The sequence below is a fragment of the Equus asinus genome, chromosome 17, assembly GCF_041296235.1.
Source record: "Equus asinus isolate D_3611 breed Donkey chromosome 17, EquAss-T2T_v2, whole genome shotgun sequence".
In the NCBI taxonomy this organism is placed as follows: Eukaryota; Metazoa; Chordata; class Mammalia; order Perissodactyla; family Equidae; genus Equus; species Equus asinus.
This window is the reverse complement of record NC_091806.1, coordinates 36,046,159-36,071,917: the sequence shown is the minus strand read 5'-3', so window position 1 is coordinate 36,071,917 and position 25,759 is coordinate 36,046,159. Positions and strand designations below refer to the sequence as shown.

The 25,759-nt window shown below is 51.1% G+C and overlaps 1 protein-coding gene across 17 annotated transcripts in view; it reads left to right on the top strand.

Annotated features, from left to right (window-relative positions):
* Window positions 1-25,759, top strand: part of LOC123282353 (liprin-alpha-1-like) — a 113,843-nt gene that overhangs the window by 13,492 nt on the left and 74,592 nt on the right. For 3 of the 17 annotated variants that reach the window (XM_070487890.1, XM_070487889.1, XM_070487888.1), the window contains exons 8-9: window positions 2,598-2,687; window positions 4,826-4,997. The exons of 13 other annotated variants lie outside the window; for them this stretch is intronic. In XM_070487890.1, coding sequence (XP_070343991.1) covers window positions 4,962-4,997 — 36 coding nt within the window. In that variant the 5' untranslated portion in view covers window positions 2,598-2,687; window positions 4,826-4,961. Of the gene's footprint in view, window positions 1-2,597; window positions 2,688-4,825; window positions 4,998-15,302; window positions 15,562-25,759 lie in introns of those variants that run through there. One more of the 17 variants, XM_070487887.1, reaches the window with a different exon arrangement.

Genomic DNA, 25,759 nt, shown 5'->3' with positions numbered 1-25,759 from the left:
GTTTGGTTTACTCCTTCCCCGGTGGTCCAGAAGGTTTTCAATAGAGAACATGTGGAACTCCCGTTGGGCTGTCCTCTGAGGGACTTTAGCTTTCAGCTGCCCGTAGAATCAGGTCTTTTGACCACCAGATTCTAGACAGTCGCCCTTGCTGGCTCAGAGCCCGGTAGCCCTCGAGCCTGGTCTCCCTCTGTCCTGCTGTCAGCCCGCGTGCCCTCCGCTGAGCTCCAGTCCAGATGGTCTCCTAGCGTCTCTGTTCCCACCCGTCACACTCTGGGACGCGCCCTTCCCAGGTAGGAGCTTGAGAATACAGAGGAATCCCCTGTGAGGAAGCGGATCTGCTCTTGCAGCTCTCGCTTCTGCAGCCTGGGTCTGCTGCCCTTTCCTGTGAGTGTTTGTAGTGTTTCCCACCAGAGAAGGTAGGAGCGGGAGCCTGGGAGGTGAGCAGGAGGGGTGGGCTCCTCCTTCCTCAACCTGTCCTAGGTGGGCTGGTGTCTGAAGGCTCAGGTCCCTACGTTCTCGCCTACCAACTGGGCGACCCTTGACAGATGAGCTCGCTGTTCTGTGCCTCATGTTCTGGTCCGTGAAATGGGGGTGGAGACACTCATCATGACTCTTTTTGGGGTAGTTAACGAGGTAGAGTCTGAAGTCATGCATGCAACATTGATAAACCATAAAGGTGTGTTTAACTCTGTGGACGTTCTGCCCCAAATCATGGGGGGGAATGTCGAGAACGTGCATAATCAAGGAAATTAACATGCAATAGACAGAAAATGCCGACGCGGAGGACGTGAGTTAAATAAGCCCTGCTGTCTTACCACGTGCGGCGAAGTCGGAATAAGAGTAAGTTTTACGGTTACCATTTACTATTCCTTAATTGCTGGAAAACTTTTAGACATGTCTCCTTCAAGTTTTTAGTAAGCTGCTTGTAAGTTAGCCTTCTTTCATTGCAGAACACACACTCACAGACTACGAGGCATTTTTTCCTGCTCTCTTGGTCTTCTTTTCAAACTGCCCTCCTCATTTTTTGCCTTAGAAGTTTGACCCCTGCCATCTAAGTCGCCTCAGCATCCACAAGATGCAGAAGGGATGGGCTGCTTGAGAAGAAGAAAACTTTTGATCATCGTCACCTAACCTCTCTCCTTTTGAGGGTCTCCTGCTGTCCCTTCGGGTGTGTTGTCCTTCTCTGTCCCCAGCCCCTGCCACCCATCTGCTCTCTTCCTCCTCCCCAGTGAGAGCGAGTCTCCGTCGGCACAGTACTGCTCCCAGCAGAACCCCCTGGGCTGTGGAAGGGCGCTGGAGCACTCGGCTCCCCGACAGCACATGTCTTCTGAGTGCTCCCTCCTGGCAGGCGAGGAGAGTTTGATGTGGGTCACGTACGCCTGACTCTCAGATCCTGGAAGCCCGCCTCTGGGAAGGAGTCTGCCTGTACCCTGCCACCTTTGAGAGGGGCTGTCCTAGAGCCCGTGGCCTGGAGACATGTTTCTAGAAGTGATTCATAGACGAATCCGTGGCCCTGTGCCTCTGCAGGCCCCGGTCTCTCTGCAAGCCCACCCTCAGCCCGGCCGCCCAGCCCAGGCACAGCCCCTTCGAGGAGGCGCTCTCCTGCCTCAAGTACTTGTGGGTGGGTCCAAGTGACTTGTGGTGCTGGGACTCTCCTGTGGGGTGGGGAGGAGAGGGCTCAGATTCTGCTTCTGCCCCTCGCCGGCATGCGTCCCTGGGTGTGTGACTTACCCTCTCCAGGAGCTCAGTCTCCTCGTCTGAAACCTGGAGAAAAATCCAGCCTTCCAGCTGGCAGAACTCGTTCCTGTAGCTGCTGGATCAAATGACCACAAGTTTAGTGGCTTAAAACAACACTCGTTTCCTGTCTATAGTGCTAGAGGGCAGAAGTCCTAACAGGTCAGCAGGGCTGCGTCCGTTCTGGAGGCTGGAGAGGACGACGTTCCCTGGCCTTCTCCAGTTTCTGGAGCCGTCCGCGTTGCACCCTCTGCTTTCGTCACCACACCTCCTGCTCTCTCTCTCACATGGCTGTCTCCCTCTTGTAAGACCCTGTGATGACATGGGCCAACCCAGATAATCCCGGATTGTCTCCCATCTCAGATGCCTAACTTCATCACATCTGCGGTCCCTTCTGCCCTGTGAGGTCACATGTTCACAGCATCTGGGGCCTGGGATGTCAGCTTGTTTGGGGGCCGTATTCTGTCCATGACAGTCCTCGCTCTGAGCCCCAAAGATTCATGTCTGTACTACGTACAGAATACATTCTGCCCATTTTAAAAGTCTGAGTTGGGTTTGGGTGGGACGGGGGTTGTAGCTCGGTAGTGGTACTGTTGCCTTGCCGACTGCACAGTGAGTAAATCCTGTGGCTTATGTGGTGGCAGCAGGAGTATTACGGGCCACCGAGGTCCTAGTTCTTGAGAATACTTGACTGACTGCGTGACCTTCGCTTCAGAGCAAACTTCCCTTAAGACCTGCTGGTGTTCGGTCTCCGTGCTTGGTACTCTCTGCTCTTTCTGCTGGAGCCGTGTTGCCGCGGAGGCGGCCTGGTGACCCAGAGTGTCCTAGGCGTGTTCTGAGTGCTGCGTGTCTGTCGATCACAGGAGCAGGCCAGAGCCCAGAAGCAGACCCCGCCCGCGTCCCCTGCTCCTCAGCCGGCACAGGAGAGGCCGCCTTCGAGCCCCGTCTATGAGGTGGGTCTTCCGTTGTTTGTGAGTGAGTCTCTGACTTCTTGAAGCCATCCCTCCTAGGGCAGTGCCGCCACCGCGGACGGCGTGGGCTACCTCCTCAGCTCTGCTAGGTGCCCATCCACAGAGGGCGGCTTGGCGAGCAGCCTCCTGGTGCTGGGGGACGCTCCCGGGCACACGGCCTGCTTCTCACCTTGTCGGCCGTCCTCACTGGGCTCCTGGACGAGGCCCCCTTCCTCAGCCAGCCCGCAGCCCCCCAGTGGGGTCTCCGAACACTGAGTGGATGGCTTCTGGTCTGGAGCTCACGTGGTCATGCTGCATTTGCGCTGACACTGCTCTTCTAGAATCCGCATCCTGCGGCACCCAGTTGCCGCTCCCGCGTGGCCTCGCTTCACTGGAGCCCTCTGCAGCTCTCCCCTCCCTCAGCCCCTCTTGAACGTGTCTGCTCCAGAGCCTCTGTCCTTGGCCCTTTCTCCTCAGTTGTGTCGTCAGTGCCTTGTGCCTGCCTGTTTCCCCAGGGCCTGCTAACACGGATCCCCATGCTCTCTCCTGATCTGAGTTACTGAGCTGCCCGCCTCAGCTCTCCTTTGCTCCGTCACGGGGTCTCCGCACCTCCCTCTCTCGGGAGTACCCCTGCCACCACCGTCCATGACCATACCCGGCTGAGCCCCGAATTCCATCCCTTCTCTGGCCCTGCGGCCACTGTCCTGGTTCCCACACCTGTCTTCTCTCCCTGGACATTAGCCCTCAAAGATCATTGAGTCGCAGGGGATGAGAACTAACTCATATCAGCTGAGGCATAAAGGGACGAGGATGCGGGGAGAGCTGTGGGCCGGGGCAGCAGGCCTGGCCTCAGGTCCACAGTCTCATCACCACCAGGGTCATCTCCTTGTGTTGCTGTTCCCTCTGTGTGGCGGCCGTGTCCTTCTGGACTTCTGGACGGGTGTGTTGGATGTGGCCTTATAATTCGTAATCCAATGGAAAACGGGGGCCTTGAGCCACTCCCCCATCATGTTCCACTACTGGCCCGTCACTGAGCAGTTGGTTCTTGAGAAGGCCAAGATGGCATGCTGTCCCTGGCAGGGATGGGAGGTGGGTCCTAGATCAGCAGCCCTGCTGGAACCCTGTGATGGGTGGGGCAGAGGTGGCGTTGCTGGAAGATAGGAGACTAGGGTGCTGCCAGTGTGGGATGCCCGCCGTAGTGCCCACCTGCTCACGGTGCCCCCACATGACTAAGCTGAGGGTGCGGGCAGCCAGCTCGTGCCCCCACACCATGGCCTGGCCTTTAATCCTCCAGTCCGTTCCCTTTGAATCCAGGGGGACCTTGCCAAAAGGAGCCTCTGGCTCTGTCCCTCCCTCTTTAACCCTTGAGTGACTCCTGGTACCTGGCCTGGAGATGGAGTGCCCTCTCTGTGGCCTTCATAGCACCTCTCCCAGGCAGCATGCACTGTGCTGCTCACCCTCCATCGAGAGCTGGTGCCTGAACGCCTGCCCTTCCTGGAGCTTCTCCCCATGCCCCGCTGCCTCTGGCTCCCGAGGGCGCCTTCAGGAGGACCCTCGTTGGAAACACTGATGAAAGCCACCGTTGATGATCAGGAGTTCAGGACTTGGGTTCGAGCTTGGAAGTCCCGGTGCTTGTGACCAGGGAGTTGGTGATTTCCTCCTGCACGTGACCTGGTGCTCACTCCCTCCCGCCCCTCCGCCAGAGGACTTGGTTAGGACAGAACCCGGCCGTCCGCGGCCTTGCCAGCTCTGGCCGTGTGATGGGGTGACATTATGAAGCTGCTGGGTGGCCCTCGGAGGGCTGGGACCTGAAAAAGAAACAGGCCAGACCTGCCCCAGGCGACAGCCTGAGAAGCGCTCAGCTCGTGACAGCCGTGCGGGTTCCAGTTCCTGCAGGATTTGCAGGCGCTGGGGGGCGGTGAGGATGGGGGTTACTCAGGAAGAAGTGCCACGTGGTCCCTCTGAACACACTTAGCACGGTTAGAATCGAAGCCGTCTGCACACGTCGGCAGGTGTTGCCTCCTCTTCTCCGTGTCCATTTGCTCGGTCTCAGCTGGACCGAGAAGTGGTCCGTGTGTTTCCCTTGGCCGTGGCAGCGACCCGCCTGGCCCGTGTGAACTGTCTCCCTGGCTCTTCCCCAGGATGCGGCTTCGTTCAAGGCCGAGCCGAGCTACAGAGGCCCCGTGAGCGAGCTGGAACCCGTGTACAGCACCGAGGCCGCCTACTACCAGGACGCCCATAGCCAGCAGGGTCTGGCCTACGCCCCAGAGGCCGTCTATGAAAGCACGGAGGCCCAGGGCCACTATCCTGCAGGTACGGGGGGGGCCCCTGTGGTGTTCCCCGGGCAGAGGGTGCCCCTGTTAAGTTGCCCTGTGAAAGTCGCCTTCTCCGATGACTGATCTGCCCCCCGCTGTGTGGTGCCTTCTGACCTGTCGTCTTAAGCCATTTCTCGCTAAATGTGTATTTCCCATGGGTTTCATCATATATTTCCAATTTCCTAATGAAATTTAGTGGACAAATAGGATGGATTTCACAGAGAAAATATTTTTACACACCACCTTTATTAGAACACCTGTGTTTTGTAAATCCAATCTGTTTTAGGGGGTGGAAGACTGGAGGTTGACCCCTTTGGAACTTTGTCCTTGGCGGATGAGAGTTACAAAGCTTAGAGTCACACTGAACTTGTTAGTCCCGGTGTGTTGGCGTTGGGACCAGGGTGTAGAGCCTTTCCTTCGGGAGCTGAGTGAGGGTGTCATGGCAGGTGAAGGAGGAAAGTGGCACCTAGGAAAGTGGAGGGTACGTGGGTTCCGGGGGCCTCTGGGCTGTCTTGGTGCCGTTTTACTTGCTCGTAACAGGTGCCTCTGTGGTGCTTTCAGGTGGACCGAGTGGGTGCACACTTACACTCTCGTGATGGGTCTGCAGCACTGAGCTAGGAGATGAGTAATGACAAGCTTAATGCGCTTCTTGGCTTAGTCAGTCCTTCTGAAAGATTGATTAGCCAAACATTTGGGTTTCCTTTTTAACAACTAATTCGCGCTATGCAGGGCTATAATGCTCCTTCTCTGTTGGGTTAGAGAATCATTAAGTTTTTTGTCCTCTGAATCTTATAAATTACCAAGTTCGTTTAAGTCAAATTTTATTACCACAAGCTTAGAAGGATTGGCCAAATTATGTTTTACTGGGATTTTCATGTATTTATCTTTTCAGTAGTTTTGTTTGTTTGGTTTTATAACTGTGTTTGTTTTCATGTAATTTGGGGTACTTACACTGAAGTGTGTGCCAGATACCGCACGTTTGATAAGGTGGTTTTTGAGAGAATGGGCTCAGGGGCCCTCGCAGGGAAGGGACAGGAGTGTGTGCAGTCCAGTCTGGAGCAGCGGAGGCCGTCGCAGCGGCGGGGGAGCCGGTCGCTCAGTGGTTTGTTTCCAGCCACTGCTCAGTGTTGTAGCCTGGAAATGCCTCGCCGGGTGGAGAAGGCGGTGACGTCAGCGGTCCCTGAGCCCAGCGTTTCAGAAACGCAGGAACCACTGAGTGAACACTTTCAGGACCCTTCCGATTCCTGGTGCCTGTCTCATGTTTCGTGGCTAATAGTGTGACCAGAGAGGCGTGTGCTTAACTAAATGCATTTGTCTTCCTGGCACGTTATGTCGGCACGTAATGCTGTACTTATAAAAGATTTAGCTGTAGCATACATCAGAGAACTTCCCCAAGCGTAAGTGTGCACCTCAGTGACTTTTTCACTAAGTGAACACACTCTCGTAACTACCGCCTACATTAAGGAGTGAAACATGGCCAAGCTTCCCAGAAGCCCCCTCGTCCCCACTCCCAGGAACTGTCCCCCAAAGCCGGTGGTGGTCTTGGCTTTCCACCATTGATGACTTTCCCGTGTGCTTGACTGTCTAAGTGAAATAAAGTTATACGTACATTTGGTTTCTTGGTTCTTTCATTCAGTAGTATCCTTGTGGGATCCACTCGCGTTGTCTCGTAGCTTTGTTCTTTCTTGTCTGCTGCCCAGGAAGCCAGTCTCTGAATTTACCGTCATTTATTCTTTCTGCCATTCTTGGGTATTCTGGATGTTCCTAGTTCAGACGAACGCCGCCCTGCGTATTCGTGCTTGTTTCTCTGGTGCAGGTGTGTATGCGTTTCTGTTGGTGTTCACAGGAGTGGCACTGCAGAGGGCCAGGGTCTGCGTCTGTCCAGCCTGGGTAGACACTGCCCAAAGTGGCGGTGCTGCCGCCGGCCGTGTGTGAACCATCCGCCGTTCCCCAGCGCTTGGTGTCGTCAGCTCGTTCGTTCCGGCTGTCCGGTGGGCACCGAGTGGAGGAGGCTCAGTGTGCTGTGGGCTGGCCGCTGCCCGGTGGCGCGCAGAAGCAGCCTCCTTGTGTGTGTCTGTTGGCGGTTTCGAGATCCTCTCTCGTGACTGCTTGTCCTTTGCCCGTTATTCGATTGGGTTTTCTGTGTTGTTTCTTACTGAGTTGAAGGAGTTCTTTTCATATGTTCTGGGTACAAGTTATATATTCTGAGTATGTGTGTGTGGCAGGTTTTTTTACATTCTTGTGTATGTTTGCCCTTTCGCTCTCGGTGGTGTCTTGATAAGCAGAAGTTTTAATTGTAATCTAGCCCGATGGATCAATCTTTTCAGTAATATTGAATGCTCTTTGTGTTCACTGGAAGATAGTATCACAAAGATCATGAAGATATTATCCTGTAAAAGCTTTATGATTTTATCTTTCACATTTAGACCTGTAATCCATCTGAAAGTGATTTTTGTTTGTGGTGTGAGATAACGGCCAAGGTTCCCTTTTTTCCTTAAGTGTATGCTATACAGTTGACTGAGAATAATTTATTAAACAGACCCTCCTCTCCCCAGTGCACTACAGTGTCGTCTGTGTCATCAGTCAAGTGACCGTAAATATACGGGCCTGGATCTAGACTCCGCTCTGCCCCGTTGGTCTTTCTGTCGTCTTTGCACAAGCAGCACGCTGTGTAAATTGCTGTAGATTTAGCCTGTCCTGGCATCTGGTAATTTGAGTCCCCCAGCCTCGTTCTTGTGCAAGGCTAGCTGGGCTAATCTTCACCCTTTACATCCTCAGTTAAAATGTAGAGTCTGCGTGGCCGCCTCTCCCCGGAAAACGTGCTCTGATTTTCACTGAGATTGCGTTTCATCTGTAGACTAGCGTGGGGAGAAATGACAGCTTCTTACTATTGGTCTTACAGGGGCCCACCCGGTGTGCGGCGGTTAAGTTTGCGCTCTGCTTTGGCGGCCCAGGGTTTGCAGGTTTGGATCCCGGCTGTGGACCTGCGCACCACTTATCAAGCCGTGCTGTGGCAGGCGTCCCACGTATAAAGTGGAGGAAGATGGGCATGGACGTTAGCTCAGGGCCAGTCTTCCTCAGCCAAAAGACGAGGATTGGCAGCAGATGTTAGCTCTGGGCTAGTCTTCCTTGGAGGGAAAAAACATGGGTTTTAAAATCCATGAACACAATGTAGCCTTCTATTTATTTAGCTCTTCTTTAATTTGTCTTAATACCATACAGTTTTCTGTATATATATATTGTCTACATGTTTAATTACATTTATTCATAGATATTTCACATTTCTTATTTTATTATAAATTATATTATGTAATTGTTTATTACTGTTATATAGTGATAGAATTGATTTTTGCGTATTCACTTGCTAAATCCATTTATTTCTAATAGTAATTCTTCTTGTATTTTCTAGATGTTCACAACTATGTCTGCAAGAGACAGTTTCTTTTCTTTTTTGTTTCCAAGCGCTGTACTCGTTTTTCTTTTTCTTGCCTCGCTGGCCTGGCTGGGACCTCCAGCACAGTGCTGAGTAGAAGTGGTGAGGGTAGGGATCCTCGTCTCCCTCCCAGTGTCAGAGGGAAGGCTTTCGGTATCTCACTGTTATATCTGATGTTGGCTGTAGCTTTTCCATAAATATTTTTATCGAAATATCCAAATTCTCCTCTATTAGTTTGCTAAGTGTTTTTTTAAATCATGAACTAAATTATTAAATTTTCTTAAGTGCATTTTCTGCATCTTTTGAGACAGTCCAGTTGTTTTCCTTTTATGTGGTGATTTACCTTTTAGTTTGCAGTTCTAGAAGAATCCCAACCTGACCTTGATGTATTCTGCTTTCCCCGGATTTTATTTGTTAATATTTTAAGATTGTTGCGTCTGTGTTCGTGAGAGCTTGGTCTGTAACTTTGCTGTCTTGTGTTGTCCTTGTTAGGTTTGGCTCATGCTCGTCTCCTAACACAAGGTGGAAAGCGTTCCTTGTTGATTCCCAGAAGAGCCCCTGTGAGACTGGTGTTTTCTTCCTTGCAGTTTTGGAAGAATTGACCAGCAAAACCAGCTGGTGTAAGATTTTCTTTGTGAGAAGGCTTTTAGTTTCAGATTCAGTTATTCACGTGGAAATAGGATTTTTCTGATTTTATATTTCTTCTTGTGTCTGTTTGGGTAAGATGCTCTTTTTTCCTAGGAATTTGTTCAGGCCACCCAAACTTTCCAATTATTAAGTGTAATATGGTTCATAATATCCTTATTTTGTGCAAGATCTCTTGTAATATCCCCTTTTAAAAATTCTTGATATTGGTAATTTGTCCTTTTCTCTTTTTCTTCATTGGTCTTGCTAGAGTCTTATGAATTGTAGTAGCCCTTTCAAAGGACAGCTTTTGGCTTTGTTGATTTTTTTCTGTTTAGTATTTGTTCTCTATTTTGTTAATTTATGCTTTTTTCCTTCCATTTACTTTGTGTTCTGTTTGCTGTTCTTTTTTCTAGTTTCTTGAGATAGATGCTTAACTGATTTTGGCTCTTTCGTCTTTTCCAGTCTATGTATGTGAGGCTCCAGCTGGCCCTGTAAGTGCACCTTTAGCTGCATCCCGCAAGTTTTGAAAGCCAGATTTTCGTTATCTCTTGTGTGAAAACATGTTCTGATGTTCATCGTGGTATCTTTTTTTACTCATGAAGTTTTTAAAGAATTATGTCACTTAACTTCCCAATGTTTGTGGGGATTCTCTGGTTAGCTTTTTGTTGGTTTCTACCTTCCTTGCATGAAGATCCCTGTCTTGGTCTTTTGGGGCTGCTATAATCAGATGTATAGACTAACTGGTTTATGAACAACAGAAGTTTAATCCGCATCGTTCTGGAGGCTGTGAAGTCCCGGATCAAGGCACCGGCAGATTCCGTGGCTGGTGAGGGGCTGCTTCCTGGTTCGTAGACGGCCAGCCTCTCACTGTCGTCACATGGCAGAGGGGGCGAGGGAGCTCTCTCAACTCCAGATTAATCACCTCGCAGAGTCCCCGCCTCCTGATACCATCACCTTGGGGCTGACGAATTTTAGGGGGACGTAAACTGTCAGTCTGTTGTAATCTCTACGTACACCCTGCATTATTTCAACGTTTTGAAATGAGTTGAGCTTTCCTAATGGCCCAGCATACATTCATTGTTGTTAAACGTTCCTTGGGCCCTTGAAAATGTTATTTATCGGTGAGAATGCAGTGTTGTATGTATACCAGTTAGATCAAGTTTGTTAATCATATAATTTAGATTCTAGTAGCCACATTACATAAAGTAAAAAGAAATAGGTGCAATTAATTTTGATAATGTATTTTATTTAACCTAAATATCCAAAATATTATAATTTCAATGTGTAATCCACATGAAAAGAGTACTGAAATATTTTGCCTTCTTTTTGTTGTGATAAGTCTGTAAAATCGGGTGTGCATTCTTGCAACACGTCTCAATTTGAAGTAGGCACGTTTCAGGTAGTTAATAGCTGCATGTGACTGTTTACTGGGCAGCCCAGTTCTACACTCTTACTTTTTTTTTTTTGAGGAAGATTAGCCCTGAGCTAACATCTACCGTCAGTCCTCCTCTTTTTGCTGAAGAAGGCTGGCCCTGAGCTAACACCTGTGCCCGTCTCCCTCTACTTTATACGTGGGGCGCCTGCCACAGCATGGCTTGATGAGCGGTGTGTAGGTCTGCAGCCAGGATCTGAACCGCCGAACCCCGGGCCGCCGAAGTGGGACGTGGGAACTTGACTGCTGCGCCACTGGGCCGACCCCTACACCCGTACTTTTTTTGGGTCTGTTTTTTCTATCAGTTACTGAGAGATGTGTCTTAAAGCCTCCCACTGTGATGTTGGCTTTGGTTGTTTCTCCTTTTCTATTTCTATCAATTTTTCTGTCTTTTGAGATCGTGTTGTGAGGTGCATTCAGATTTAGCGTTTTTATCTTCTTGGTGGATTGCACTTTATCATTGTGAAATGCTCCTCGTTAGTCAGGCTTCTTGCTGTCGAGGCTGCTTTATTTGATAGTGATCTTTGCCACATCGGTGTTCTCTTAGGTAGCGTTGTCCTGGGGATCTTTTGCTTTCACCTGTCTGTGATCTTGTATTTTTAAGCGTGCCTCTGTGGAGAGTAGACAGCTAGTTTGATTTTAATCAATTTGACGATTTTTATCTTTTAATTAGAGCATTTGCTCCATTTAAATATAATTGCTGGTATTTTGGTTTGTAGGTACCATGTTACTATCTGTTCTCTGTTTGTGCCACCTATGCTGTGCTGTGTTTCTCTCTGGCCTTCTGTTAGACGTATCGTGGTGTTTAGTTCGGTACTTCTCTCTTAGGTTGTTGGCTGTGTACGTTCCTAGATACAGGGTGCATTTTACATTTGAGCCTTATTTACTGCTTTTACTACCTCCTGACACTGCTGTTTCCTTTGACACTTGAACTGCATTGAACTCCCTCCCGCCTCCTGTGTCTTTATCATACTTTTGAATTTTAGATACATTTTTGGCATTATCATCGTTTTGTACAGTTAGTGCTTATGAAGGTTTATTCTCGTAGTGACCCTTTCTGTTGCTCTTCACTCCTTGTTTTTTCGTATTTCTGTCAGAGACTACTTTTCCCTGAAGAACTGCTTTCATAATCCTTTTAGTTGACGTCTTTGGGCAATGAGTTGTCTCATTCTTGTTTCCTGAAAAGTCTATATTTTGTCTTCACTTTTGAAGACTTTCTATTGGGTATAGGATTCCAGGTTGGTGGTTATTTTCTTTTGGCATTTGATAGATGCCAATCCATTGTCGTCTTTCCTTAAAATGTCAGCTCTCACTGTTACTGTTGTCCCACTGAAGGTGGTGCCTTTTTTCGTCTGGCTCCTTTTGACACTTTGTTCTTGCCTTAGGCACACTCAGAAGGACTGCTGAAAACCAATGTGTGGTTTTCTTTGTTGAGTCAATGGCTTGATTCCTTCATCAATTTCAGACAAGTTTTGACCATTGTCTGTAGATATTTCTTACTCCCTGTTGTGTCTTTCCTCACTTTGGGAGTCCCCATTTATATGGACATTAGACCTTTTACCGTGTCCTACATGTCTTTTGGGCTCCTTCTGTATTTTCCAGACTTTTTTCTTGTGACTTCTATCTGGCTATTTTTTACTGACCAGTCTTCTGGTTCACTGATCCTCTCTTCAGTTGTGTTCAACCTGAGCTTAAACCCATAGATTGGGTTCTTAATTTCACTTACCCTATTTTTCAGTTCTAGAATCCGTTTCGATTCTTTGGTGAAAATTTTCATTTTGTCAAGTCTATTTTTTGACCAGTTGAAGTTTGCATCTGATAACTACACTGTATGGGTCACCTCAGGGTCTGTTTCTATTTCTGTTTTCCTTTTTTCTCTTGGTCCTGTTTGTTGTTATTTTTCTCAGTGAACCTTGGGCGTTATGGATGAAAACCTGTGGAGACTCTAGGTGATGCTGTCTTCCCTCAGAGCTTCCTCTAACACGTACCCAGAGGACAGACCCTCTCAGTTCAGCCAGCTTCTGAGCGACTCTAGGCTGGATTCGGTCTTTGTAAGCCTCAGTCCTTATAAGCTGCCTTCATCTGCCCTCTCACCCAGGGTGTAGCCTCCTGGGTCTCCATCTGAAAGCCTGAAGTGTTTCCCGGGGCCCCTCCTCCTTGGCAGGTCCTGAAGCCCAATTTTTGTCACCTGAAGACAATGAGGTTCCTGAAGGCTCAGCCTCTCAGGCAGTTTTTGCACAGTGCTGGGCTCATTTTCTCTGCCTCCCTTTTCTCAGAGATCTTGGCGCCTTAAGTCCTGTCTGATTTGTCAGGCCTGTATTTGAATTTCTGTCTTCCCAGCCCCATGGAACTCTCCAGAGCTCTGTTAGCCAGTACTTTCTGCTTGGCTTTCTGCTGTTTTCTTCCCAGCTTATTGGTGCATTTCCCCAAATCCCTGAGGAACACCTGATCGTCCGATGCCCTGAGGGAGAGAGTGGCTCTCGGAATGTTAGACTGGCCTCAGTGGGCTGCCCTTTTGTTTGGAATCTTTGCCCCTCCAGTTGGCTGCCTCAGTATCTCCTTGATGCCTTCAAACAGTCTTAAAAGTGTATCCAGCTTTTCTAGTTGTTGGTGAGTGGATCTCCTGCAGGCTGTTCGTGTATGTAGCTGGACGTGGGCAAACAAATCGGTGTTCCCTCTCCATCTGAAGCAAGATGTCAGAGTCCTAGTAAGTATAGTGATCGTTATTGTTATGAGAGAAACCTAAACCCACTAGTCCTTGCTTAGTACCCCCTGTTCTTTTTCTACTCAGCATCCCGTTTGCCCTGGCCCAGCCACTTACACAGGGAAAGACGGAGCAGGTGGCCCACCCCACCAGGACACACAGGCAGCACCTCCGCTCCTGGCTCCTCTCTCAGCTGCTGCGCGGACGCTCCATCCTGGCACTGCTCCCTCCTCTTCCCCTTGCCCTGAGCCAGCCCAGGGCAGGCTCTGTGATGACAGGCTGGCAGTGGCAGTGGCAGAGGAGAAGGCTTAAGAGTTGGAAGGGGTTAAGTGACATTCTGTGAATTGATCACATGTGAGTCTTCACTTTGAGTGTTTAAGCAAATTACTGCTTTTAAGCTTCCCTCCAGTTTCATTTTAAAGTTGAAAATGCAGATTTTGTTCTTGAAATCTAGTGCAGTGATTTTACAGTGTTTTTGAAAGCAACAAATGAGATTTTAATAAGACGTCTCACTCAGAGAGCTCCAGTATGTAAGACTGAGAAAAGAGAATCTATTTGGGTTGAATTGTGGGTGGGACCCCAGTTGTGGGTCCCCCAGAGTCCACCAATGCCTGAGACGGGGCGTGTCTGTAGGACTCAGAACGCCCTCGGGAGTAAGGTCTTAAAGCCACGACCTCGTGACGCCTGAGTCGACCTGTGTCGGGTGTGTTGGTTGTCAGAGCACAGGTCGAGGCTCAACTGGTAGCGGTATGAGGTGTGCTGGGGGCTGGAAAGGAAGAAGGTGCAGGTGCAGCCCGGTCGGCAGGAGGAGAAAGGACGAAAGATGATGCGGGGGACAGCTCGGGTGGTTGGGGTGACCGAGGAAGGTGCAGACACTGGGCAGTGTCTGGGGTGTTCTGGTTGTCACAGCTAGGGGCAGGGGTGCTCCTACACATTCTGCAGTGCGGCCCCCACAACGAGGAGTTACTACTATTCAGGAAGCAGGTGCCAAGTGGAGAGGCTCTGGTGGAGGAACCCAGGCTTCTCCCGGGGACTGCTCTAATCTCCAGTGGGGTGCGGCGCGCCCCTGTCATTTCATCCTGAGTGCTCTTAGCAAGGCTTCATCAAGCCCTTGCTGGGCTTAAGCTGGTGAGTAAATGAGGGAGAATTGACCTCGTAGTCCGCATGAGGTGAGACTAGCTCAGTGACTGCTGACTGAGGGTCCATTCTAGACGTCCCCTTCAGTTTAGATAGTGCCCCTCTGGCGGCCGTTACTGACTGCTGCTCTTGTAGGAGGAGGTGGCAGACCCCCCAGAAGATCAGGCTTATTTCTGTTGTGTTTGGTTTATGAAACAGTTAAATATAGCCCTTCAAAGTAGTATTGGATTATTTGTATCTTCTCTCTTTTCTACACACTCAACTTGCCATCTCTTTGAAAGCAGCCCTGCCTTCTTTTCTTTTTTGAGGAAAATTAGCCCTGAGCTAACTACTGCCAGTCCTCCTGTTTTTGCTGAGGAAGACTGGCCCTGAGCTAACATCCATGCCCATCTTCCTCTACTTTATATGTGGGATGCCTGCCACAGCATGGCATGCCAAGCGGTGCCATGTCCGCACCCGGGTTCCGAACTGGCGAAACCTGGGCCGCAGAGAAGCGGAACGTGCAAACCTAAGTGCTGTGCCACGGGGCTGGCCCCGCCTTCTTTTTTTCTTTTTGTGAATCCTCTTCTTTTTGCTGAGGAAGACTGGCCCTGAGCTAACATCCGTGCCCGTAATTCCTCTACTTTATGTGTGGGATGCCTGCCGCAGCCTGGCCTGACAAGTGGTGTGCAGGTCCGCCCCCGGGGTCCGAACCAGCAAACCCCACGCCGCCCAAGTGAAGAGTGTGAACTTAACCACTGTGCCACCGGGCCGGCCCCCAGCTCTGCCTTCTTGTCTTCCTGTTTCTGTCCCTTTAATCGTCTGCAGGAGCCAGCGCCACCCCCAGCCCCTCTGTGACTATATCTGGTTCCGGGTTCCAGGTTCCGTGCTCCTGGGAGACAGTGGTGGAGGCACACAGGATCGCAGTCCTCAGAGAGCTGACAGAGCGGATCCTTTCTCAGAATCAGTACAGGTTGTGAGCGCACCCTGACAGGAGGAAGTAGTTAAGAGGAAAGACACGACCCGGTGTGTGGGCAGGCCGCCTGCGTGCACACCGTGGTCCAGCAAAGGCCTTTCGGAGGGCTCACGTTTGAGCCAAGATCTGAAGCTGAGCGGAGCCAGCCTGAGCGCTTTCCCGGTGCTGGGCCTGCTGGGGCCAAGGCCAGGGGCAAGGAACAACTTGGCCGCGTCAAGCCATGAAGCTGTTGCGGAGGTTCCTGGACCAGAGGCGGAGGGAAAAGACGAACAAGGTGAGGGGGACCAGGGAGTTGGGAGTCAGGTGGAGCCTTCCCCAGCAGAGCTGGGATTTTTGTTTTGTTTTTAAGGACTTCTGAGGGCCCGAGGGTATTGTGGCTTCTCAGGGAGGGGTTGAGGTGATTTGGGTGAGTTTTTATGACGCTGGTGCTGTGTGGAGAATGGGTTGAGCTGGAGGCAAGAACGGATGGGGAGTAGGAACCGTTGGTCCAAGAAGGCACTCCTGATGCCTGGGTTGAGCTGTGAAGTTAGTGCTTTGGGCCAGCATTAAAGTCCCCTTCACATCGCCCACCCCACAGAGCGCAGAGCAGTGTGCATGTGTATGATGTTGCAGAGATAGAGAATGTTTCAGTGGCGGGTGTGTAACGGCTGTGTGTGTACGCCTGTCACGTGCACAGCACTGTGTTCAGATACTTCCCGAGTGCCTGTTACGGGGCTGGCACTGTTCTAGGTGCCGAAGAGTCAGGATGTAGTAAGGGGCGCATAACCCAGGTATGTTTCAGTTGTGCAAGGAGAGCTAGAGGACGAAAGGGCTGTGTGGGTTCAGCTGGAGCACGTGAAATGTGTGGACGGTGCGGTGGCTGCAGCCGTGGCTGTTTTGTCCTGGGTGTCTGTGCAGGCGGACTTGGGGAGGCCGTGATCCCTGTACTTTCAGCCACGCCCTCTGCTCTGTCTTGCAGAGACCTGCCTCAGCGCCACGCTCTCTACCTCCGTTTGGGCGGTCTTTGGGTTCCTTCAGTTCAACATCAGCCACAACCATCCTTTCCCCTCGTCTGTCCCTCCTCCTGTGAACAGTGCGGTTTCCTCCCGGCCAGGGGCTCAGAAACCAGGGAGCCCGCTTCGCCTCTTCCTCAGCCTGCAGTCTGCAGGTCCTGAGGCGTGTACCTGCCCTGTCGGAGCCCGCCTCTGAGGTCCACTGGCAAGAGCTGGACCGTTTTTTCCGTCAGGGTGATTCGAGGAGCGGTTGGCTCCCGGGGCTTCTCCCGCCCCGGCTCCCTGTGGTCTGGCACCCACCGCGCTAAGCTGTGGGCAGTTCCTCACATGCAGATGTGTTGTTTTCTGGAAACTTCTTTGTAAATATGCTGTTCTCAGAGAAGGCGGTCTTTTTCACTCACCCTGTGTTCTGCTTGCTAATTCTTCGTGCTAACGACTGCTAAGTAATTTGATAACTAACTCTTTTGGAGAACCAGTTTCGCCCTGTGAATAAAGATCTTCAAAAGTGCTGGTATTCTGCCCGAGCAGTTTTACTTCTGCTCCGGAAATGGTTGCTTTCTGGAGGGGACTTTCGGCATAAGGATGTTCACCATAACAACTTAGAGTGTTTACATCCTTTATTCCTGAGGAAGTTAGAAGAGTAATAGATGCCAGCATCTATTTATTTTTAGATACCATTTAAAGCATAAATAATGTGTAATTCCCACTCCATGGGTTTAACATCTCTCGCTTTTGCCTCCCAGCCTCACCTCCTTCCCCCTGGTTTTGGCATCACCTCGGGAGGGACATGATTTCCGGTGGGCCCGTTCTTGTGGTTGGAGGTGGGGCAGCGGGCCCTGGCTGTGACTGCAGACCACGCTGGACTCTCCCGGAGCTTCCTCGGGCGTCTGCGGAGGGCCACAGACAGGGAGCCCATTCCCAGCGACCTTCCTGGTCAGCTGGGGCCTTCTAGTAGTCGTAGTGCCCACTGGTGTTCCTGCCCAAATCGGGTCCTGTGTTGGAAGTTGCGAAGTGGTGATTTTTCTGACTCAATCCTCCTTCATTTATTAGCTGCTGCTCTTCAGTAAGGAGCGTCCCTTTCTGTTCTCTTTCTCTCTCTCAGTTGCTGTGGCCCCTTGCATTTGTATTTATTCAGTGTATCGCAGTCAGTTATCATCATTATTCCTTTGGATACTCAGATTGTCCCCTCAGCTGGGCTCCTGTGTCCTTTAGCCAGGGCCCTATTAGTCTTTGAATGCTCCGTTGTTTCCTGACACAGAATTTGTCGCAGACCCACTTTGTGTTTCTCCTGCCTCAGATCTGCAGTCGTTCCTCTGAGGAGCCCTGGTTCCTTTTGGTGGGGAAATGCTGTTTAGAAATCAGTATCTGGGGGCTCGGTGTGCTCACTGTCACAGAGGTTCACATCTAGGTTCTTTTCGGGACAGAGCTGGACAAAAATCTTGACAAAAAGAAAAACCTGGATTTCATATTGGTATTTCCTTTACAAATTAAACCTAGTTTTTTCCCCTTAATTTCTTTCTTTCTTTTTTTCTTTTTTCTTTTTTCTGCTTGATCTCCCCCAACCCCCCGATACATAGTTGTATATCTTAGTTGCAGGTCCTTCTAGTTGTGGCACGTGGGACGCCGCCTCAGCGTGGCCTGACGAGCAGTGCCATGTCTGCTCCCAGGATCCAAACCCGCGAAACCCTGGGCCCCCGAAGCGGAGCGCATGAACTTAAAAAACTCGACCCCGGGGCCGGCCCTTGTTTTATATTTCTTGTCTTACACTAACAATTTTCATTTCTAATGATATTATCCTTAATTTTTTTATCCTATGATACACATAAAATAGTTTAAACCTTTGAATATCATATTGTTATAATCATCCTGTTGAGTGAAGTTTTAGAGCTTCTTTGTAGTTCTTTTGGATCTTAGAATAAACCTATCTTAAGAATACATAGCTAGAATAATGGGTTTTAAAGCAATGTGAAGTAACATAACCACACAACATTTGATAAACAGTTGTAGTGCCCGTTGGTGTTCCTGCCCAAATCGGGCCTTCTATTGGAAGTTGCAAAGTTCATTTGTTTCTGCTGCTTCTTAAGTTTAGGGTTTACATTGTTCTTCTGGAGTTAATTTTTCTTCAAATACATAAAGCTTTTACGTGATTCAAAAACGAGAACTATAGAAAAAGGCATAGTCGGAAGTCTTGCTCCTCCCGTCCCTGTCCCACTCACGCCTTCTAGGTGGGGGACCACGGTCCGGTTTGCCTGAGGGTAGGCCTGGGTTTTGCCTCTTATGCTCAGGCAATTAGCAGTCGTGCCCCTTTCACTCTCAGAAATGAAGCATAGGGAAAGCCTTGTCGGCGCTTGCTAATGCTCATGAGAGAGCGGACAAAATGTTTCCACTTTGTAGCTTTTTCCCTGTGGCTGGAAGGAAGCTCTTGGCCGAGTTCTGCTGACTTGGATCGTGGTTCGCTTGGCAGGGAAGGTCCGCCCAGGGAGTTCTTTCTGGCTTCCAGAGGCTCATTCTCATTCTGAGGAGGAAATTTCCTTTTTCTCTGAAAAAAATGTGGGAGCTTGAAGCATATCTTGCATTTCCAAGTTTTTCTGCTTTGCAAATGGGTAATTATCCCTCCTGCCTATGTATTTTTAAACCTTTGCCAGTAGTAATATGGAAATTGATTTCATGTAGCGCCATGCTGAAGAAGACTAATCAATATCTCTGAGCCATTAACATCTCTGGAAATCCCGGGGTGCTGCTAAGAAGCTAGGACACACTCTTGCTCCCGCCTTAAAAATAGTTCATGGGGAAAGCGTGAGTGACAGGTGAGGTCGCGATAGCCTGCGCGCCCTGCAATAGAAACGGCTGTGGCAGGGCAAGGGTATTTTGAAGAGTCTTGAGTATTAATTCTAGGATAGTCTGATGTGTCATTTTCATGCAAATGAAAATATGAAAGACTTCATTTTTGACTGAGTGTGAAATGCAGTTGATGCACAGAGTTAAAGAAGTCCTGTATAGAATTTTACTTGGCTGTTTTGTGGCTCAGCTCCTGTAGCTCCGGCAGAGATACACACGGAAGGGAGACCGTCAGCAAGCTGGCGTCTCCTTCTTCGTGCTGTTTGAAGGCGCTTTACGCAACGTGCTGAGTGCCTGTCCCTCCTCCGGCGGACAGACTGACTGCAGAGGACAGTGGCAGCAGGTGTGTGGGTGTGTGCCGCCCTGTCTCCTGTGCTGCCGTCCGTCTCTGTAGGTAGACCCCCCGTCTCCCTCGGTCCCAGTGGGCAAGGCTCAGAGGAAGCAGCCTGGTGGGCAGTCGGCGGACTCGCGCCCCATCCTCGCCGAGTTCCCTGCGTCAGTTACCTCGTCTCTGAGCCTTCGGAGTTCTCATCCGTCAGTTAGGGACGGTAACTGTCGGTTTTGCTTCAGCAAATATTGATTGTCTGCCATGTGTTAGGCACTGTCTGTCCAAGGGCTGGGTAGACAGATGTTTGGGGGATTAAATGAGATAATAGCCAGCATTTATTGCTTCTAAGCCTCTTTCTGTGAGTTATCTCCCTGAGTCTCATAACAGTACTGTAGAGCATTCTTTCTACTATAAATAGTTCTAGAAGGCAGGGGACTGTTCCGCAGCCCGTCTGACAGTGAAGGAATTGAGGCACGGAGAGGTTTGGGAGCCCCTTCAGAGGCCCGTAGCGAATGAGTGTCGAGATTGGTTATGGTGAAGAGTGCTTCCCTCTGACTCCCACAGTTAACCGTGACCAATAGGGAAAAAAGGAGAATGATGAAGAAAAAGTGCAAACGGTATGCAAATGTGTGGTGGACAGAGTGACAGTCTCTCTCTCCACCCCGTATGTCCACAGTGTGGGGTATTTTATCTGAAAGGCAGTGGTGTTTTTACTGTGCGTTCATAGTTTTCGTAGAGAAAGATGGGTGAAGTTCTACATTGTGAGAATACAAGTAATGAGTAAAATAAACTTGCTGAGTCAGGGGGCTTAGCAACAAGCTGCCTGGTGATCCGAGCAGAGAAATAAATTGTTCTAAGGCCTTTGGTTCCCTGCGTCGATGGGAGGGTGGGAGAAGAGCTCTGGAGGCCCCCCCGGGTGTGTTGCGGTCCAGTGCTGCCCCCCTGCCGCATCCTCACCAGGCGTGCCTCGGTCCAGTGCTGCCCCCCGGCGCATCCTCACCAGGCTTGCCTCGGTCCAGTGCTGCCCCCCCTGCCGCATCCTCACCAGGCGTGCCTTGGTCCAGTGCTGCCCCCCGGCGCATCCTCACCAGGCGTGCCTTGGTCCAGTGCTGCCCCCCGCCACATCCTCACCAGGCGTGCCTTGGTCCAGTGCTGCCCCCCGGCGCATCCTCACCAGGCTTGCCTCAGTCCACTGCTGCCCCCCTGCCGCATCCTTGCCCGGCGGGGCCCGCGATTAAAGGATGCCTCTGCACACTGCTCGCTTCTTGTCTCAAGTCTGAGATTGGCAGACCTGGGGCCGTCCTGCGCTGCCCCAAATGCAGGAGAGGCCGGGAGAGTAAGTGCCTGGGGCTCTCAGCTCCTCTGGCCCGGTGCTGTTCCCAGGCCTGGGGAGGGGCTCAGAGGCCAGGCAGCCAAAACAGGTGACAAATTGTGACAGCGTGCCTGAAATCACTGCAGCTGTGCCTCTGCAGCTGGAGAAGGCAGTTTAGTGTTACTTACATGGCAGCTGGAACGCTCCTCCTGGCTGGGATTATCGGGGCCAACTGCCGCCTCCCCCTCCCCTGCCCTGACTTCCCCGAGAAGGGAAGAGAACACGTGTTAAATAAACTCGGGGATTAGGGATTTGGAGTTATATATACCGCCCCCCCCCGTTTGTTACTTTTATTCTCCTTCTTGATGATCTTGACTCCATTTCTGTGAGAAAGTTTCACAAACTGGACAGCGTGTCTTTTTGATGTGTGTATGGTGGGTGCCTGACAGTCACCAGAGTGGGAGAAAGGCCCATGCAGGAAAAAGTAGTAGGTGGTTAGAATAAAGGGTTTAAGTTGGAGAGAATGTGCATTCCGAGGTTGTTTTCTTGTGCAAACCATAGAAATAGTTGTTCCTAAAGAAGTTTGACGATGAATTAAGAGATTGTGTGGAAGCAGATTCCTGATTATAGGTTCTGCGTAGTTTGTACAAACCCTTAACGTCGAGTTCATTCCCCTTCATGTTCCCCAACTGTGTCCAAAGGGCTGGGCGCTGTGGGAAGGGAGCCGTTTCCAGCAGACCTGAAAGCGTTAATACAGTAGCCGCTCTTTCCGCGGCTTCCAGGCTGCAAGCCCGTGCCCCCGCCTGGCCTGGAAACCCACGAGCTGTGGAGGGCAGGGCGTCGCTGCCCACCGTGTCTGGGACTCGGGATGCGGGTTTCTCTGTGCTTTGAAACGCTGCCGGTGTTGCTTCAGTTGTAAATTCGTCTGAAGAGCCTCTGGTGGGAAGTTTTATAGTAATGCCGTGTAAAGAGATAGTGACACACGTAGTGCTAATTTACAGTAACTTTAAGCATTGCCAGTAATTTAATTTCCAGGGAGCTCCTGAACCGCCTGTGCTCGGGTCTCCGTGGTTCTGTTTGCTGCGCTCGCTGGCGGGCATTAGGTTCGTTCCAGTTGGAAAACCTCTGCGGGAAGGACGGAGGGAAAGGAAGCACTTGCTATCCACACATTCTTGGGTAATTATTTTCATTTGAACGAAAGTTTTGTGCTAATGACTAGGAAATACGTTAAATCCTAGCCCTCTGCTCCCTCTGCTCTAGTCGTCATCTTGGAGATTCCTTCGTCTCTGTGGGGTCACCCGTCCCCTTTTTGAAGATGATCGCCACGTTTCTGTCTGGAGCTCCACATCTGGGATGCTCCTGCATGCCCAGCCCCGAGTTTTGCCGTATCCCTTAGACGGCCCGTAGACGTCCTGCTGTGTCTCAGTCCAGGGTCCTGCTCCGCCTTCCTCCTTGGTCAGCCTCGAGTCTCCCCGCCTCCCTCCCCACTTCACGCACCTCCTCTGCCCTTCCTCGCTCATCCTGCAGGGCCAGTCCGCAGCTCTGTCCGTGTTTTCTGCTCTCACGTCGTTTCTGTTTTCCTTTGTGCTCTGGTGCCCTAGCTTGGGCCGTTCGTGGGGCCTTGGTGTCTACATGAGGTGGCTTTGCTTGTGCTTTCTTCCTTTCCAGGCCACCTAGCTCCCAGAGTAACCCAGACCTCTGCCATGAGAAGGTTTTGGCAGGGCCTATCCATGGCAGCAGGTGTTTGGCAGTTTGGCATTCATGGCTCCATGTTCTGGCTTTATTCACCTTTCCCACATCTTTCCCTCTGTAAATGCCCCTTCACTCTGCCCAACCAGTCTGCTCACTCTGCTCCCCTTCCCTGATGCCTCGTCCTGCGCGATTCCCTGCTCGGGAACTGCCTCTCCCTCTCCTCGCTTTCATCAGACCCCACCTGCCTCTCCAGGCCGAGGTCACCCCTGTGAGGTCTGCTCGGACCAACTCCGATTCCTACTGGGATTCAGAGTCGCTCCCATCTCTAGGAGATGACAGATTTGGTGCTTGGGGCTGGTTTTACTGTGATTCCTTTTATCTTTTCTCCAGTTTTTCAAAATGCCACCAGCTTTAAGAAAAACGCAGATGAAAGAGTAGGATCAAGGTCATTCTTGAGGGGGCAAAAGAAATCACAAAAAGATCTCCTGTGGGGCGTGTGGCCAGCCTCTTTCTCCCCATGGGATGATGGCGGTGGGCTTGCTGGGTGAGCGTGGAACAGTCTGCTTTTTCACTGACTGCTGAGTGGCTTCCTCTTCTTTCCCACCCTCCCCTCCTCCTCTACCTCCCCCTCCACACCCGTGTCAAATCTTGGATCCTCTGCTAACGAACTTTCTGATCTTGGCCAAGATATTTCACTTCTGAGACCGTTTTGTCGTCTGTAAAGTAGAGATACTATTTATTTCCCAATATTATAGGCGGATTTAGTGAGAAGTAAAATAAAGCATCCACAGCTGTACGCTGCACAAGGTGGGCCTTCATTAGATCCGAGGTGTCTGTCTGCAGAGCCCGTAACCCTGACTCGGGTGACTGGGAGGGCGTACAGCCTGCAGGGGCTTGGTTTGGGTGCTCACCGTGGGATCTCCCCCTGAAGATGACATCGTCTTGAGCTCTGAGTCCCGAGCTGCTTATCAGCCGAGTGACCTTTGTAGGTCACTAACCTGCCCGGGCCTGTCTTCCAGTCTGTGCAGTGAGCTAATTATGTATGCCTTCCTGTCGTATGTGACATCTACTTTTATGTGAGAAATATTGCAAAATATTTTGAAAACAGTCAAGCATTAAGCACGTACAAAGTTATTACAATGAATATTTGTGTCTTAGGAGTACTTAGCATCGTGCCTCCCAACTTTTTTGTTCAGTAAATTGTCGAAATTAATAGGGCGGCTCCTTCTCCAGCTGGTATTGCTGTCTCCTGAGCTTGCTGGAGCCTCGAGAGGAAATCCCTAATAAAGTAGCTTCCGTTCCAGTTTTGTACTTAGACCTTTGGTTCTTTCTGAGACGCCCTTCTTGTTAAGTTAGAGGGTAGGTAAAACTGGTTATAATATAAGGCTCGTGGTTTGCAAGACGTGAATACACGGAGCCATGACAGTTTAAGAAGGTTACAACGCGGTAATATTCACAGTCAGACGTAGTCGTTGCTGGTTCAGATCCACGGGGACCTGTTGTTTGAACACTACATTGTTCGCCCGGGCTGGGGATTTTGCAACAGTGAGGAGAGCCGTTCTTTCCCTCGAGCAGACTCGTGTGAGTGTGGTCCCGCACGGAAGGGACAGGTGCTGTCTTTCTCAGGGGCCGGCGGAGCCTGTACAGAGCGGCAGGGTTGAGGTCCGGCTGCGACGTCGTGTTGGGCATGCGGGAGGCGCGGGGCTGGGGCGGCAGTGGGAAGGAGGAGCTGCCACGGGCGCGCGAGCACGAGCAGAGGGCGCAGTTGTGGGCCGGCTGGGTGGGCCTGCTCCGTGTCGGGTGGTTGGCTGCGGAGGGGTGTGGTGTGCCAGGCACGCCGGGTGGGAGGAGAAGGGTCGACAGAGGAACAGAAAGGCACCGAGGGTGTGAGCTCACGGCAGGGTGGTCCCCGAGGGCTGGAGTCAGTTCTCCGAGAGCGCTCTGGTGGGGCAGCGTGATGGGGGCCCTGCAGGTGCCGAGAGGGCGCCTTTGTTGACGCTGCACCCTTACCTGAGATCCGCCAGCCAGCTGTGTGTGCTCCGGGGGCCGTTGTCACTCCTGCTGTGGACACTGCAGGAGAGGGGGTCGACAGCGTCTTCGGGCTCACCTGTCCTCACTACTGTCAGCCGAGGCTGCGTGGCCTTGCACGCCACAGCTCCTGTGTTTCTTTGACTTGTTAGCAGGCGGTGAGGAGCTGCTGTCAGTGTAGCCTCAGGTAGCCGTAGGTACTCCTTCTAAACTTGTGTTTCTGCTGACCCGGCGTGATGGAGCCACGGGAGGAATCCCGCATGGAGCACTTTCAGGCACGGCTGATGTCGAGACCCCTGCCTCAGCCCAAGATGCCCTTCTGTCCCGTGTGTCCAAAACGCTCGTCAGAGACGGAAAGGAGAGCAGGCTGCTCGCTTGTCCTCGGTGTCCTGTGCACTCAGCTGGAGCTTCCAGGCGTGGTCTCCCCGTATGTGTTGTAGTGCTGGCCCAGCTTCTCCGTGCTCGTTTCCTGCCTGCCTTGGGAATTGCGGGTGGCTCTAGGGCAGTGAGGTGCAGTGTGCGGGGACCCAGTTGCCGTCAGAGTGGGGCTGTTGAATAGTACCCGCGGGGGTCTTGTTTGACATTTCTGTTCCCGTCAGTAGTGGAGTTTCAAAGTGTGACAGAGCAGGTCCTGTCTTAGATCCCTTTCTGTGCCGTTGTGCTCCGTGGTACCTATGAAGGCCTAGGGGGTGGTGTCCAAACGCTCTTCCACATCTCGACGTCCTCATGTAATAAAGGTCATGAAATAACTTCACAGAGTGCTTCATCACACGCAAAAGAGTGGATTGTGGCTTTCTTTGCAGAATTGAAGTGCTAGTGTGAACTACTGACAAGCCTGAAAAATGCTAAAATTGTAACTGAATCGGGGAAACCTTGCTCACACCCTAGGACTTTTCAGGAGAATTGCTAACCTGTAAACTCTAAAGCTGTTCCTGAGAGGGGCTGGGGAGACCAGTATGACGTCATTTTACTCGAGGAGCGGGGACGTTAATCAGGTTACTGTACTCCCCTCTCAGGTTCAGGATGCCTGGAACACTGGCACCCTCCATCATTTCCATGCCTTTATTGGCTCTGTGTTTTGGTGGAGCCATCATTGCCGGGAGGGATACCACCACATGCTAAGGCGGGACCACCGGTGGTTCTGGAACGTGGCGGAGTGTGAGTGACGGAGCAGTGACTCGCAGGTGGAGCGTCCTAACGGAGGGACTCCCTCGTGGTAGATGGTGTCAGATGAGTCCCCAAGGGCTCACTAAAAGATGAGCTGCTGTTGTCAAGCAAGGAA